Here is a 17699-nt window from a genome sequence, read left to right as displayed (position 1 = left end):
TTAAGCATCCTGGCTCTGCAAAGGCAAAGGGCTCTTGAGAGGTAAGTGAGTCATTCCTCATTACACGGTTTCTTCCAAACGCTCGGGTTTGCTGCCTTCAAATGGGTCCCTGGGCACCCACTCCAGGGTGACAGGTTTCCTCTGGTTGCTTCTGCTCCTGAGGGGGTCCCTGCCTTTTATTGTCTTGTTTTGCTTGGATGCCACTAACTCTTTAGCAGTGTGTGTGGGGTCGGGGGAGGGGGTGAGTGTAGGTTAAATGTATTTCTCCAGCAATCTGGAAGTTAGCTGAGGGTCAGGAAGGGAACGTCATGTGTCAAAATGGCAAGTTAGCCAGATGGACCCAGGGACTCCTGCTTGCCTGGTACCTGAGCCTCTTCAGCACTGCTCATGACGTTGTGGCACCAGGTGCCAGCAAGGCCACGACCCACCAGCACTCCAGGTGTGGCCATATAGCCTGAACCAGATGCAGGTCGGACTCCAGCTCTACCCCTTGGGATGGCCCTGTTTCTCAGCCTGGCTGTGCTAATTCTCCCACCCCTGAAATGAGTTAAAATAAAACCAATGTACAGAGCTGCAATTAGGATAAAATCAGGTCACACATGTGAAGGGACTTCTTTACATGCAAGGGACCAAGCTCCTAGCTTACCACCATTATAATACTTACATGGAGGAAAAATGGGCGCTAAAAAGTGATAACACATGCCAAAAATATGGATGAATTTCATCAATGTGTAATAAAATTACACCTTGATTGACCAGATTACAGGGAGTGCCAACCCCCCACTGTTCAATGTGAAGGAGACCGGGTGCCACCCACCACCCCACCCTCCCTAAGCTGGAGTGGCAGGGGCTGCAGGTGAGCAGTGGCAGCTGCACAGACATATGGCCAGGCCTGGCTACTGCACCCGGGCTAGCACTGGCCCCTCCTCTCGACTCCGGCCCAGGATGCACAGCTAGCAGAGAACAAATCAACGTCCCTGTAAAGCCCTGGCCACCTCTCCGAATAAAGCAAGGATGCTCTACCACATCCTCTGTCCCAGGAGCCTCTTGGTTTCTCTCCTCATAGCTCCCCATCCTGCCCTTGAATGGGGGCATATAAGGAAAGAATAAACCAAGCGTTTTCTGGTTCCATTTGTCTGTGCATGGAAATTTCAGAGTGCTACACTAACTCCCATAGCCACTGGTCACATTCTCTTGCCACCAACTTTGCCCCATGTACATGCAAGGTGCTAGCAAGACGGTGAGGAGCAGGAGCAAATGCAGTGCACTCTCTCCTGGGACTCTCATTCTGGTATGGGAGACCAGCCATAGAAGGTGTAAGACATATTCCAGCAGGAGAGCTGAAACTACACATTCACTGAGTACCTGAAAGGCCTGCAATAACCCCCATGTCACATAATACGTATATAATAATAATAAATCCTTTTTTTGAGACAGAGTTTCACTCTGTCACCCAGGCTGGAGTGCAGTGGTGTGATCTCAGCTCACTGCAACCTCTGTCTCCTGGGTTTAAGCAATTCTTCTGCCTCAGCCTCCCAAGTAGCTGAGACTCTAGGCACCCGCCACCACGCCTGGCTATTTTTTAATATTTTTAGTAGATATGGGGTTTCACCATGTTGGCCAGGCTGGTCTCGAACTCCTGGCCTCAGGTGATCTGTCCGCTTTGGCCTCCCAAAGTGTTGGGATGACAAGCATGAGCCACCATACCGGATCACACGAGCTAATCTTATGGCACCAACAAAGCAGATAGGAGCCTAATGCCATCAAAGTGGTGGCTTCTTTTCTATGTTAATAACATTTAATGTAAACAAATGTAAAGATTTTTTTAGTTGTTTTTTCATGACTGCCTAATTTGTTGATCTTTGGCTTAAGTGTTCATGGCATTATGGTGAGGAAATCAACTCCTGCTGAGGTCAATAATTCATTCACTCATCTATCATTCTACAATTTTTTTCAAGTTGAGCCTTATGAAACGACTGACTGTGCAAGTCAAAACAGGCAAACACTAACAACTTCATCTGCTTCAGCAAACTGAGAACCAGGGCCAGGCACTGTGCTGAGTGCAGAGACTTCCAACCCAGCAGACAGCCCTCCTCTCATAGAGCTTAGATCCTAAAAGCGGAACAAAAAGTCACCAAGTAAACAAATAAAGGCAAACCAGCATTTTAAAGTGTGATAAGAACTATGTCGAAAAGGAGACCAGGCAATGAGAAGGAATTGTGACCACCAGGAAGGGAGGCGTGGGCAGGAGGTCAGGGAAGTTCTCTGGGAGAAGACGACATAATGACATTTCAGCTGAGATGTGAATGATGGCACATGATCAGCCATGTGAATGTCTGTATAAAGTCAAGACAGCCAGGATAGAGAATCCCAGTCTGCAACCCCCAGTCTGGTCAGCCCAAGGCTACCAGTCACACTGGATCAGCAAAATGAGGTCAAAGTTTCCACACCCACCCATACCTTGACAAAGGAAACTAATTCAGGAGCCCTCAAAGGCTCGATCAGTGGTTTTTTATGTTTGTTTTTTGTTTTTTCCCTTCAAACACACCAGGTCTCATTCTACAGCTAGCATAATAAGAACAGCTTCATTATTTCATTCACTAAATTATGCTATATTAAAATTTTAATTGGCGAACATAACATTGGTAAAACGAGTACATCCACATGCTGCTGTTGCCAGTGTAAACTGTCAAACCATTTTTTTGCAAAAGCAATATTGCAACACAAAGAAAAATCCATAAATCATATTCTTGGCCTCCCAACTCTACCCCCAGGGAATTTATCCTAAGGAAATAATCTGGTTCAATAGAATAAAATGTTCTCTCCAGAAGAACTCCATGAAGGTGCTAATTGTTACATACACAAAGGAAAGAAAAAACAAAACACCTGGAATTATCCAAATGACTGCAAATGGGGGGTTTTAATAAAATAGGATAATTCATTTGATGAGATAGCATACGATCATTAAGCATCACAACAAAGATGACAAAGTTTCAGAAAGAAATGGGATATCCAGCTTTTTGAGAGAAGTAGAAAACAATGTGCATATTTTAATGGAAAGCATGTAAACAGTATCTCAAGGTGAATAAGAACAAGAAAATTGAAAAGAATTGAATCAAGGCCAGTGGGGTGAGGAATTATTTATTTCAAAAGTCCTTCCAAAATATTGTCATTGTACTGAGTTCTCATTTTTTAAGAAATTCCTCAGAAACAATAGTACGAGAACACTGCCATAGCGTGCCACCCAAATACAAGGACATTTGTTCATTCTAACTTTAAATACAAAATAAGACCAAATTTGAAGATGCCTTCTGTGTTATATATTCCACAGTCTTTCACGTATGGCTCCTGTATGTGAAACTCGACTTGGAATAGCAATGCAATGTTGCATGATTTTACAATAATTTCTCCTGTTTGGGGAGTTTGTGTTGGGGAGGGAGGCCAGAGTGACTAGAAATTAATCTCCTCTTTTACTAAATGTGGGGGAGGAACAGCAGATGAGAAAAGGGGCTTTAAGGCCCATTGGCGCCGGCCTTCCGTGGCAGTAGAGGCGTAGGCTGGAGGCACTCACCTTTCACAATCAGCTCCGCGTAGTTGGACACACCAGAACCACCGTCAGAGCGGATCACACAGCGGTACTTGCTGACGCTCCGCTGGGCAGTGTCTGCCACACTGACCGTGGCTGAGAAGCGCCTGTGGTTGACCACGCGGGTGACCATCAGGGCCGTGTCCCTGCCATTCCATTGCTGTAGAACAGAGGAAGAGAGGGAGAGGAGGAATCAGAGCATCTTAGACTTCCAGGCGACTCCCAGCACGGATGTCCACCCATCCTCACACCCCAGGGGCTCAGGACTTTCAACTATAAGAAGGGATTTCCAGCCAGGCACAGTGGCTCATGCCCGTAATCCCAGTGCTTTGCAAGGGCTGAGGCAAGAGGATCATTTGAGGCCAGGGTGTGAGACCAGCCTGGGCAGCAAGCAAGACCCTGAATCTATGAGAAATTTTAAAAAATAGCCAGGCATGGTGGCACTCCCCTTCAGTCCCAGATACTCTGGAGGGTGAGGAGGGAGGATCTCCTGAGCCCACAAACCCCAGATTGCAGTGAGCCATGATCAAGCCACTACACTCCAACCTGGGTAACAGAGCAAGGCCCTGCCTCTTTTTTTTTTTTTTTTTTTTTTTTTTTAAAAAAAGGTGGGAGTTTTCATGGCTGGTTTGTGCTAATGATCTGATTCAATAATACACTTTGCTAGTGAGCTGATTCGAGGACAGAGGCCTGGTGGTAAGAACAGAGGAAAAAGGCTCCTTCTAAACACCCTGGCTCAGCCTGCATTGGGGACTGGCATGCAGCCCCTTCACTTTCCTTCCTCTTTTCCTTTTTCCCTGAAGCAGAACCCACAGCATTCTCTCAGACAAACTTCAGCAGACTTAGTGAAAACCCAGCCCACATGGAAGAAAAAGAGCCCGGTTCCCAGGCCCTATGGCTGGTGCCCTGCTACCCCACCCCACAGGCTCTGAGCCCCACCTGCCCTAGGCTATCACCACAGGTAGGGAGGGGACGGTAGCTTTCCAACACCCGTCTCCCTCAGCACCTGCTCTTTCCTCTGCCTGGAGGGTCCAGTCTCCCTGAGGACACCCCGTTCCATAAAAACCCATGTTCAGCTCACAGCCATCGCTAGTCAGTTCTCACAACTGTCACACCATCTCTAGAAGCTTATCCTGCCCTTAGGTATGATACAAACTTTCCCCACACGTTTGCTTACAAGTGTTGCTCATTTTACACTGAAGGGCTTTCCTCTGCTCATCTTTAGAAGCTTGTCTGAAAGCCTCCCAAGTTGGTAGACATTTCCAGAATCAAGGTGAATACACATGGGCTTTTGTCTTCAGCATCCTGAGTTTCAGGAGGGATATCCTGAGTTTGAACAAACCTCTTTCACAGCTGCAAGTTACGAGAACTGGTAACGCACATGCATGTCAATGCAGTTTGAGTGGATGTTTATTAACGTTATTAACTGGATGTTTATCTAGTATGTGCCAGCCCCTGGGCTGGGTATTTTTGTATAAATCTTCATTGTATCTTCACAGCCTTGTTTGGGGTTTGTACAACTGCTGTTCTTCTCGGAAGAAAAATCCAAATGTCCAACAGTTTAGCTAAATGCGTAGAGTACATGAGCCCCTTATCCAGGTTTTCCAACTTCAAGTCAAGCACTCTTTTTACTAAGACCGTATTCTCAGCCTGCTTTAATTTAAAAATGTTTTTCCCCAAAAAGTGAAATGGACTACTTTAATTATCTGGACTTAGGGAAACCTTATGACTCATGATTCTCATACTGAGTCTCCCAGTCTCCCAAGATGCGATCTTCATAGTTTCCTGCACGAAGTAAACAGTTTCCCCATGTGCACATCCTACTTTCATCTATGTCATCTTCCCTCACCCTCTACAGTGACCTGTCAGGAGGAGGGCACAGGTGCAGGTAGAGCCACACTACTCAGCTCTATGGCAGCAAATGAGGGGAGACCAATACCAGGGGGAGGCAGTGATCATGAAGGCCAGAAACCCAGGGTAACCCAGGCCCCCATCAAAGGGCAGCTAGAAGAGACTTGCTACAGATTAGACAGGGAAACTGTAGGCAATATTTTGCTGCTGCTTTTTACTTTTCGACATTCTTCAGACTTTGTCTCAAACATGTATTTCCCTTACACTTGTACATAAAAAAATGAACGGTATTGTTCAAAAGCCATGGCAGAATGAGAGGTAACCATAACTGCCTCCCATGCCAGAAACTAACCGACATGTGGAATAGTTAGTACACATCAGAGCAACAAGCATGGGGCTGTAAGAGGAGAATCTGAAGCCAAGTGCCAGCTCTGCAGCTTCCAAGCTGTGCAGACTTGAGCAGGCAATTTCACTTCTCTGAACTGGAAAGTTTCTATTCACCTGCCCAAATAAAAACCAGTACAAGGTAATGGAAGGCGAGAAAAGTCACCAGGGCTGAAACTGCCAATCAGCTACCTCATGCCTTGAGGCATCTTTGCAGGAGATGGCACAACTTGGACCCCACTATGAGAACATATGACACACCGCATGTAATGTCCCTTCCCAAAGTAGTGCAGGGAGGAAGGAGGAAAAATTCTGGCAAACACCAGGAATGTATCCTGATTTGGAAAAGAGGTCACTAAATGAAAAGAAGGGCCTTGGAAGAAGGGGGGTCATCAAAAGGAGCCCATCTTCCCCACTGCTGAGCAATGCACTTCGGGGCCACCATGGTGGATAAGGATGAGTGAGTGGTGAGGCTTTGGGTCAATATTTTCTAACCTGAGTTGTTTACAACATTATAAACATTTTCGTTTTTTTCTTTATTAAGCTAACAACAGCTAAACACTATTTGTGTGCTAAGTGTTTTATATGCTTTCTCATTTATTCCCCCATGAAAAATAAGGTAGGTGCACTTCTTATCGCTCTCATATATAAGAGGAAACTGAAGCTCAGGGAAGTGAAATTGCCTCCCCAAGGCTGCGCAGCTTGGAAGATGGAGAGCTGGCATCTGGCTTCAGATCCTACTTTTACAACGCCATGCATGTTACTCCAGTGTGGACTAACCACTGCCCCATCACTCACCTCTTCAAGCACCCTCATTTCTCAGAGTGGGAGAGTATGAGCAGCAGGTATGACACCAGGATCCACCTATTTGCCACCAATTTATTAGCTGAGAACAATAAAAAAGTGTGGGGGATATAGTAATGTTGCATAAGGGGTGGAGAGAAAAAAGCAAAACGCACATGCCCAACCCAAGCTCATGAAACACAGAGCTTTGCCTTGGACGTCCATCTTCTGAATAGCCAAGAAATATGGGAGATTAAAAAAGAGAGACTGAGAATGATATCAACACATGGTCTCCACAGAGCATGAGCTAAGAGATGAGGTGACAAGGATAGGTACTAAGAAAGAAGATACAACTCAGGGAGCCAAGGGAATAATTGAGGAAAACAAACAATGCCATTTGCAGATTTCAACATGGCATTAGAAGTAAAGAGCAGGATCAACATTGCAGAAAACCAGCAACCTAGAGGACAGGCCTGGAAAAATAACCCAGATGGCAAAGAAAGCAAAGATAAAGGAAATCAGTGAGAGGCAAACTGATCAAGAAAATGAACAACAGACAACTAACTACCCTGTAAGTAACTGGAGCTTCCACAGAATAGAGTGCAATGAATGGAATGAAATCCTATCCCAAGATACAGGAGGTCACTTTCCTGGACTAAACTAAGACATGACTTTTCAGACTGAATGGCCCACCATCTATTTGATAAAATTTACAAAAACAAAAATAATTGTTTATAAAAATATTAAGAATAAATATATAGAAATCCAGCAGAAGAAAATAATGTACAAAAATACAAGCCCATCTGGTATAAAACTCCTCATATGCAATTGTTTCCAAATCCAAGGTGACCTCTCCTGGATGTGACTGGCCCACCAATGGTCACAGGTGAGCTCCCAGGAGATTCCTGTTACCTAGATGCCTGTAAGAAAACAGGGATGGAGCTAGAGAAAGACAGGATAGGGACTGCTAATAAAACTAATCACGGCAAATGCTTAGTTTGTGCGACCTTCGGTGGGTGATTTCATTTCTCTGAGCTTCAGTTTCCTCATCTACACAAAAGATTTGAAAATGGTGCCCACTATATAAAGTTATTGTGAGGAATAAACGAGAAGGCATGCAAAACAGCACATGAAGCTGTATTCTACTGTTTGCAGAGCTCTAGTGTTAGCAGAGCTGTGAAATTAGCCATAAAAAGTGTGGTAGACAGGCTGACAGCCCCCCAAAGATGCCAATATCCTAGTCCCCAGAACCTGGGAATATGTGACCTTATATGGCAAAAGGGACTGTGAAGATGTGAATAGGTCAAGGAGCCTGAGAGCCTGAGATGGGGATGTCATTTTGGATTAGCCATCTGAGCCCAATGTCATCAAAAGAGTCCCTATATTCGAAAGAGGGAGGCAGGAGAACCAGAGGCAGAGAAGAAGCTGTGGGACAGGAGAGGTCAGAGTGATGCCATCACTGGCTTGAAGATGGAGGAAGGGGCCGGGAGCCAAGGAATGCAGGCAGCCTCTAGATACAGGGGAAGGTAAGGGAATGGATTCTCCACTAGATGCTCTAATAAGAATGCAGCCTGCCAAAAGCCTGCCAACACCCCCATGTTAGCCCAGTGAAATCCACTTCTGACTTATCTCCACAACTATAAATAAATAAATTTGTTTTGTTATAAGCTATCACACTTGTGGAATTTGTTACAGTAGCAGTAAGAAACTTACATAAAGAGAAAAAGACTGGTTACATGCAAAACATTCATTTTTCACATTTAATTGAAATTTTATTTTCATGTCACCTCCAGGATTATTTACTTTTCTTCTTAATGATGTCAGATTCTAGCAGGGCCAGGGAAGATTAAGGGTGTCCATCTGAACGATTCACATTTTTCAGTTAGCTCCTGAACCAACAGGCTTTATCCTACTGAAAGATAGGAAATTGCAGGTTGTCTTATAAAATGTCTGGAAAATAGGCCTTTTGATAATCACACTTGTCATATTGGGAGCAGGCAACAGCAGGACAGGGACGAGCAGGAGGGCCTAGAGTCATGATAGGAAATAGCGCTGGATGCACCACTGGCAAGAAGAAACAAAGGTCAAGTTCAGAGAGGTGAGCCCAGATGAGAAGGGCCTATGAATGTGACTGTTCAAGACAAGGCAGGGAAGGGCAGGCAGATGCGAGTCAAGACTGGCAGGAACCCAGGAACAGAAATCAAGGTGATCCTAGAAGACCAGGGAGTAGATGATCAAATGGCGAAAGGCTCAGATGTCGGAATGCTACGGCAACATGGAGAAGGGATTTCTGCAGAATGAATGTGTTAGACGCACAGGTCCCACCTGCCATTTCAGCTCCAGACACAGGCAGAAGAGAAAAACGCAAAGGGAAAAAAACAAGAGGAAGTTTTGTTCAATATACAAGGGCTCAGAAATCCAGGTCCACCTGCAACAGAGCAGGTTTGAGAGGGTATAGGGAGAAGCGGAGCAGGGAAGGAGTGCCAAGAGCCTGAAGAAAACCATAACCCAGAGCCAGGGTGGGAGAGTAAAGACTCCAACCCAGACATGAGGTAGCATAAAAATGCACAGAGATGCAAATGTTAGGGTGTGAGGAAGAGGGAGCGGGACACTGAAGGAAAGCCCAGAGTCCTGGGAAATGCCCCAAGGAAGCATAGCAAGGATGAGTGCCCACAGAAGCCCAGGAAAAATTCCATCAGATCAGGCCCTTAACTACCGCTTAGCTTGTTGGAAATTTTCTTCTGATTCCTGCAGTAGTTTTTCAGACGTAAGTATATCCTTCCACTGAAATTTCAGGACATGCTTCTTTTCCTTCTGTGGCAAGATTTTCAAGTCAATATGTATGTTGTTCTAAAGTGGAATCATCGTCTGACCTTCTGATTCCATGAGTCAACTCGACAGATGTCCCAGTGGGCCCCAATAGGTGGTGTCTCTCACTGGGGTCACTGGAAGCAGACTTTGACACATGGAGTGCTTTCAGGAGAAAGGATGTAAAGGACAGAGTGAGAAAAGGGGCTAAGCAAGGATGGGATCACATCTGGACTCAAGCTCCAGCCTGGTTTCATAAGGAGCCATGGAACATGAAGCGTATCCCAGAGTTAATAGTACCTTGTGGTTGAACTACTGTGTCCATCAGTAGTTCAGAGTCAGGGATCGCGAGGCAGAGAGAGGAGGAGGCAGAGAGAAGAGGAAACTTCTTGTTTGACCGAGGGCAGCTCTCTGGGAAAAGGAAGCTGTGAGGCTTTAGCAGCCGACATGCCCACTGCTCTAGGGTTGAGGGCACTTGCTTGAAAAGGGGATCTGTCCAGGACACTGAAAGCATGCATTCCACTTGGCACTCTCCTGTCTCTGTCTTCTCCTACAGTAAATTATACATTGGGTTTCCTGAAATCGAATGAGCTACTGCCTTGAGATTTTCTGACAGTCTGTTTCTAAATCTGCTTTTTTTTTTTACACATGGGGCTGGGAACTGACCTCAGTAGAACACTGGCAACACCAGGTGTGAGCACAGCTGTAATTAAGCACTGCTTCCTATGAAATGTCACTCCATCTCACATGAATAAAGCACTCCATAGCTGAGTCTGATCAACGTTTTGTTCAACTAAACAGGATTTATCTGAGTGTTTATCAAGTAAAAGTCACATTAACAGTTTTGAAGGCTGACTTTGTGCCAGCCACTGTGTTAATGGCTTACATGATAGACTGTTCACTTGATCCTCTTAAAGTCCCTGTCAAAGTTCTTCTCACAGAGTGGTCCCTGAATCCACGGCATCGGCCTCATCTGGGAACTTGTTATAAATGTAAATTTGTAAGATAATTCCAGGGCTGATATCCATTTGGAGATGTTGTTTACTGGGGTTGACAGTCTGAGGTTTTTCCCCCTTCCCCATTCTATTATTAATCATGCTGAAAATGTACTCATTATTTTACAAAACAGAAAATGAGAGACTATGGGAGGTATAATTTCTGCCTAGAGGAATTTATAGGCTGGATTAAGATCATAAAAACAGTAGAAAGAGTAAAACATAAACACTAAGTCTAGCAATGAAATAATGAAATAGTATACTTCATGGAGGAAAACAGGTCTGGCATGGAGACAGAAATGCTCTTAGAAAAATCTAGAGCTGTGGTTCTCAAGATGGGCTGCACTAACATCCCCTGGGAAATTGTTAAAATGTGAATTCTCAGGCCAGACGTGGTGGCTTACACCTGTAATCCCAGCACTTTGGGAGGCCGAGGCAGGTGGATCTCCTGAGGTCAGGGGTTCAAGACCAGCCTGACCAACATGGAGAAATCCCATCTCTACTAAAAATACAAAATTAGCCAGGCATGGTGGTGCATGCCTGTAATCCCAGCTACACAGGAGGCTGAGGCAGGAGGATCACTTCAACCTGGGAGGCGGAGGTTGTGGTGAGCCAAGATCATGCCACTGCATTCCAGCCTGGGCAATAAGAAAGAAACTCCATCTCAAAAAACACAACAAAACAAAACAACAAAAAAACTGAAATATCTAGCCCTATCTAATAAATTCCTAGACCTAATGAATCAGGAACTTTGGGAATGCGGACAGAACATTTTTGTTTTAACAAACCTTCCTGGGGATTCTGATGTCTGATAAAGTGTGAGATAAGTCCTACTAGTAATTCCTATTTAACGAATAAGGAAACTGAGGTAGAGAGTGGTCAAGCAATAAGGCTTTTAGTAGTACTTCTCAAACTACAACATACAAACCACCTGGGGATCTTGTTAAAAATGCACATCTTGATTCAGAAGGCCTATAATGGGGACTGGAATGCTTCAGGTCTTGCGGATGCTGCTGGTCCATGAACTTTACTAGGAGGAACAAAACCTAGTATCACTTTGCTGAGGGGCTGAGTTAGGATTGGACCCAGGTGATCTGATACCAGACACTGAGACATTAATCACATCACCCATCTGCCATCTAGTACTTAACAGTACACAGTTACACTTAGCAACTCTGTGAAAGTAGGGTAGAGAGTGCAGTGTTCCAGAAACTTACTTTGTTCAAAGAATATCTAATGCTCTCTTGCCGAAAATGACTGCTTCATAGAAAACAGTTTGGGAAATTCTGTGATAGAAGCCCAATGCCTAGCTTTCTGGAAATCTTGGAAGACCTTAAGTCAGAAATATATATGTAAGAAGGAACACAGTATCTTCCTACATTCTTGGCTATCAGATTCTACATGTTATTAAGTTATGGCATACATGGTATACTATTAGGTTGGGGTGAGGTTTCCTTATCCCCACTCTTTCAGTCTAGAACAGTAGTTCCTAAATTTTAATGTGCATCAGAATCACCTAGAGGGTAATTTAGGAGGTCTGGGGTGAGGCTGGATAATTAGCATTTCTAATTGGTTCCCTGGTGATGCTAATTCTGCTGACTTTGCCCTGGGTCTCAAGGACTTAAAAGCGAATGTCCTCTTAAGTCCCTTAAAGGGGCCAAACAATATCACATAACACATGAATGGAAAAATTCCTTAAATCTAAGACCATGCCTCGAGGATGAGCAACTGGTCACTGCCCCAATGGTGCCCAGCTAAGAGGCGAGAGGTGTGGCCCCCAAATCCAACCTATACTCCACTGGCAGAGCCAGGAGTGCTGACTACAGCCATGAGTCCTGACTGGGCCCCTTTGGAGGGAGGTCACCTTTGTGCCTTGCCCAAGGGTTCTATCTGCGTATCAAGCTACATATCCATGGAGGTGCATCTGCCCAGAAGGTGAACCCCTTTTTTTTTTTCCCAATTCATCTATACAGGAGGGATACATGTTCTAAATTGAACAAAGTCATTTTACAGCCTAATCAGTGGTTCTGCTTAATCCCATTTTACGTTCATGTTTCTCTGATTATGGCAACAGTTGCCTTTGAAATCTCTCTTTTTCTTTCCCCTTTTTCATCTGCTTGCCTTGCTCTTTAAAAACAACTCAAATCCCAACCTCCCTTGGCTTACTTTGTTTTGTGTGGATAAGTCAGCTGGATTTGAGAGCACACATTCCTTGGAAGAACAGGGGCTGTAATAGCTACACTTTAATGTTCTGTCCCTAGCACAAGCGCATCCTTCCACCCCCAGGCAAGGCAAGACCCCTCTATTTTTAGGAACCACCTAGAGAGGAAGTCAAGAGTTGCACCTGATGCCATGGAGAGTGCTATTTCCCTACCACCTGATTATCTATCAAGGTTTCTGTAATGGCCTTGCCATTTTGCAATTCCCCATCCACTCTCCTTTGCTGTCATGACATTATTTCCTTCACAAAGCGGTAAGACAAGACTACAAAAATGGCTGTCATTATTTCAGAAAAAGCAGGAAGCCTTGAAATTGACTTGTAACTGGCAGAAGTGGAAACAGTAGTGTCTTTAATAAAAGGAAACAATTTCTGGTTTTGCACAACAGATACTATGCCTGGTTTACAGGAGATATTCTAATGCAGGATTCTGGAAGCCTTCCATGTGCTGGTTTGAACTTCTGGCATCCAAATAAAAAAAATAAGATAAAGATAAAAATATAAAAATAAAATAAAATTAGGCCCAGCATTTCCAGCTGAAATTTGTTCCAATTGCTCCAGGAATTTCCTGGCCAGAAAATATTTAGGTGAAATTCCCACAATTCACTTGTAATGAATATTCTTTCCACTTCTAGTCACACTGCTGCGACAGCATGACATTTGGAAACTTGCTAAAATCTAGCCCACTGATTCTCTTAAGATCACATTTGTACCTTTTTGGCAGCCTCTAAAGAATAGCTTTTGATTATTCTTTATTAAAAGTCAGAAGAAATAGAAGTAGACATAAATCATTTTTGATTAGCTGTGCTGAAACACTATGTACATGGCTGACTGCTCATTTTGGGTTGATTTCTGGGTTTAGAACTCCCGCAAAGAGTCAGGAGGGACCTGGCGTCAGTCCCACAGGGCTTGGTGGGGGACAAAGGAAACTAATGAGAACATCAAACTTTTGCTGCTTGCTGTGTAGTGAATAATAAAGTTCTTTGTCTCTGACCCAGAAGTCTCATGTCTTCTGTCAGCATCTATGCCACTGTGGCAGTTTACCTTGGGAGCCTCCAAATAAGGTAAAATTTTAGGCCCTTCATAGTTATTGATAGACGGTTTCAAGTGGGCAGTAAGATTTTTGTGGAGAGAGCAATCAGCATCATCAAATCTGAAAAGTATAAGGCCTGAGACGCACCCCTTGGCTATAGCAATGAGGAAAGCACTGGGGACATTTACAAGGGCCACTCCTTGGAAGAGGTGGGCACTGAAGAAAGCCTCATTCACGTGTAGACATCACATTTAAAGAATGTGGCTAAGAAGGGGATAAGAGAATTAAGAAGGCAACCGGGGGGTGGGGAGGCAATTCAAAAATAATTCCAAGGGCATTTTTATTTCATTGATCTCATGTAGATTTGAGAAATTAAAACATACTTAAGTATCTAGTTCAGCGTAGGTGTGTAAATATATGCTAAATAAAGAAATCTGTTTTTAAATAGAAAGCTTCCTGTATAGAAGGAAAGGCTGGAGTGTAACCCAAGGTAACAGGGCCATGAGGTAGGCAAGGAAGAATGAGCCCAGGACTAAAAAAAAGGATCTATGTTCGTTCACATCATGCTGTTGCTGCTCACTGCCGGTGTAATTCCGAGGATATCATCTACCCATCTAAGGCTCAGTCTCCTCATCTATAAATGGGAATACAATCACACCTACCTGAAAGACTGATTATGAGAATTAAATACATCCAATGTGTAAGCACTTAATAAACATCAGCTGTTATGCATAGTATCATTACATTATCATCAATGCTTAGTTGCAGCGTGACCACTAGATTGTCAACAGAAATCCCACACAGAAGGTTCAGAGGCAGGCAGGTTGGAGGAGGAGCTGGTCTCCCAAACACTCACAGCCTCAGAGGCCAGCAGCAGCCCTGCAGGAATGAGGAAACAGGTTTACTGGGCAAACCAGCTGCAGTAAAGACTGAGGAGCCTCCTCAGCTCATCAACCCTGGTGCGGCTGCTGCTATGAGCCTATAGGCTCAGAGCGCAGGCAGGAACCTTCTCCTGCCAGATTCAGATCTGCTCCCAGTCCAGTGCATGCAACTTGCCTGAAAACATACACTGTCCCTACAGAGATCTGCACAGGGCGTTTGGACACATGGCTTCATTTCTGAGAGTCTTTCAATGTTATTTGTCATATAAACAACTCGTGGAGCGAATCCTTTGTAGGGAAGCCTGAAAGTCAGCTCCATGGTAGGGCTGACAGACTCTGCTCTGGAGTCCCTGAGGAATTCAAAGAAGGAGCCCCATCCGCCATGCTCCTTGATAAAGGCAGGAGGACACTCTCCTGTCTCTAAACATCCTTCTGGATGAGTAGCGTCTGATAGTGATGATGGGGGTGTGGGAAAAACCTGTGTCCTCACTGTTGGAATTAGCTATGCCAAATCCAGCAAAGGCTTCTTTTTTTATATTTTTTATTTTTATTTTTTTATTATACTTTATGTTCTAGGGTACATGGCTTCTTACTAGGAATATTCTGTAACTGGGAAAAAGTGACCATCTTTCTTTTTTTTAGTAGCATTTTGTTTATGTTGGTTTAGTGTATGCATTTTAGATTATTTGGATAAAACAGAAAAGAATGGTGCTGAAAATAAAAAGCATCATAATCTATTATTACAATCAATTAAGTGTCTTAATATGTGTTTCATGCAGTTATAGGAGTGTGTATGTATATACGTAAATATATACAGATTATATATATTTATATACATTATGTATATGAGCATGTATATGTGTATTTATTTTTCATAAAGCTTAATATATTATTATGTGACTCTATAACTCATCCTTTTCACTTACCTGTTATGAAAATGTTATTAAATATACCTGTATAATCTGATATTTAATGATACCATTCCCTTATTTACTTAATCTCTTTTGCTGAAAATGTAGGTTCTTTCTAGCCTTTTGTCCTACTGAACACACTTGCAGATACATTTTTGTCCCCATCTCTGGATATTTCCTTAGGTAAATTTCCATAAGTAAATTTACTCGTTGGAAAAATACGCACATTTAAGGCTTTAGATATCAACTGCCTAATTATCTTGCAGAAAACTGGTACCCATTTACATTTCCACTGTGCTACACTTATAATTATGTTGGTATAGTCCCACCTAGTTGTACCCTGAATTTCATTTTTTAAAGGACTCCACAAAACTGTAGACTACTTTGCTTAGTGGCTATTCCCCTTAGAATGCACACCATCTCCTTGCTTCAAAAACTGCTTGCAAAGTTACACGTCCAGATTCCTCAGGCCAATGTATCACATAAGGAATAAGCAAGTTATGACTGAGCCCCTTCCACCACAGACCATGTCATCATACACTTCACCTCAAGGAGACATGATCCTAGGACAAGAAAAACTTGCTTATAATTTTTTACTATCCTTCTATAATCCTTTTCCCTGATTCACTACCATTGTTCTAGGCTCACGTGTTTGCATTTCTGCATCGGTCCTGTCTATTGATTCTCATGTAGAACTTGAACTATAATTCCACAAAAGCCAGCACCAACAGATGGGGTCTTCCAAAGACATGTAAAGCTTCCAGAGGGGTGCAAAACAAAGGCATTGGCTGGTCCTCCTTTTAACGTGTTAATTTATGATCCAAAACCACGTAAGGAAAAGCAAGCTATAAAGTCCCACTCTACAGAAAGGAAGGCCAGCATTCCATGACACAGGCAACAGGGATTTATCTCAAACTATGAGTCCACTGGCTGCTTTCTAATCATTGTCAGAAAGAAGAGCCACTGACATACCTGCCATCCTGGAAACAACATCTTCATTTCCCTAAATTACAACTGGCTGATTTGAAAAGTTACCACTTTCAGTAACTTAGCGAAACTCCTCAGCATATCTCAGAAGCTACAGCAGGAAGTAGCATTGCTAAACAGTAGGCCTGCTGTAGCTGTCTTCTAGAGACTCTTTTGGCCATGGTGTGCCTGTTTCATTTGCTTTGGAAATTCTCAGGCTAAGTCACCGCAGCCTTATTATAGGAGGCAGAACAATGGCGAGAGTGCCAGCCAGTCCTCCAGTGCTGGGACACATCTGAAGAAACATCTCATGAGAAACTGGCCACTGCCTTGGCCTGTCTTGGATGGTGGCTGTGATCATCTCTGGGGTGGCAGGAGTCTTGATAGATGCCTTCTTTTCGTAGAAAGATGTTAACCTATGCAACGGTTAATTTTATGAGTCAACTTGACTCTAACAGAGTACCCAAATTAAACATTATGTCTGGGTGTGTCTGTGAAGGTGTCTGGATGAGATGAGCATTTGAATCAGTGGACTCAGTAAAGTACATGGCCCTCCCCAGCATGAATGGACACCATCCAACCTCTGGAAGAATAGAACAGAAAAGCAGGGGAAGAAGAGTTTGCCCCTTTTGCTTCCTCCCTGGTTGCCTGAGTTGGAATAATGGTCTTCTCCTGAACTTGGACTGGAATTGCACCACTGCCATTCCTGGATCTCCAGCTCGCAGATGGGAGATCATGAGACTTCTCACTTACCACAGTCACATGAGTCAATTCCTTGTACTAAGTCCTTTCCTTCCACATAGGAAGGACTTATTATATATGGAAGGAAAAGACTTACTATGGATGGAATTGTTTCCATCTATAAGGAAACACTCATTAAAAAATACTATATATACACAAATATATATTAATATATACTTATATAAATATTTTCCTTAATATATTTTATAATATATTTTATATTTTATAAAATGTATAAATATTTTCTTTAATAAGTGCTATATAAAGATTATACATAAATATATATTTTAAATATATAAATATATTCATTACATATAATTATATATTTTATATATATTATGTTATATAATATATTATTATATATAATATAGGATAACATAATTATATATAATGTTATATAATATATAACATACTATTACATATGAAAATATATAAAATTATACACACACACACACACACACACACACACACACACACACACAGCTTCTCTGGAGAACCCTGACTAATACAATCTACTTCCAATTACCCTACTGCATATAAGC

The 17699-nt window shown here is 43.1% G+C and overlaps 1 protein-coding gene across 5 annotated transcripts in view; it reads right to left on the bottom strand.

The window, feature by feature from the left end:
• PTPRT (protein tyrosine phosphatase receptor type T) overlaps positions 1–17699 on the bottom strand; it is an 820910-nt gene that overhangs the window by 681667 nt on the left and 121544 nt on the right. For all 5 annotated transcript variants that reach the window (XM_050806436.1, XM_050806437.1, XM_050806434.1 and 2 more), the window contains exon 5: positions 3572–3746. In XM_050806436.1, the coding sequence (XP_050662393.1) occupies positions 3572–3746 (175 nt within the window). The remainder of the gene's footprint in view (positions 1–3571; positions 3747–17699) is intronic.

The sequence above is a fragment of the Macaca thibetana genome, chromosome 10 (genome assembly GCF_024542745.1).
Source record: "Macaca thibetana thibetana isolate TM-01 chromosome 10, ASM2454274v1, whole genome shotgun sequence".
In the NCBI taxonomy this organism is placed as follows: domain Eukaryota; kingdom Metazoa; phylum Chordata; class Mammalia; order Primates; family Cercopithecidae; genus Macaca; species Macaca thibetana.
Note: the sequence above shows the minus strand (reverse complement) of the source record. Positions and strands in the feature narration are given on the sequence as shown.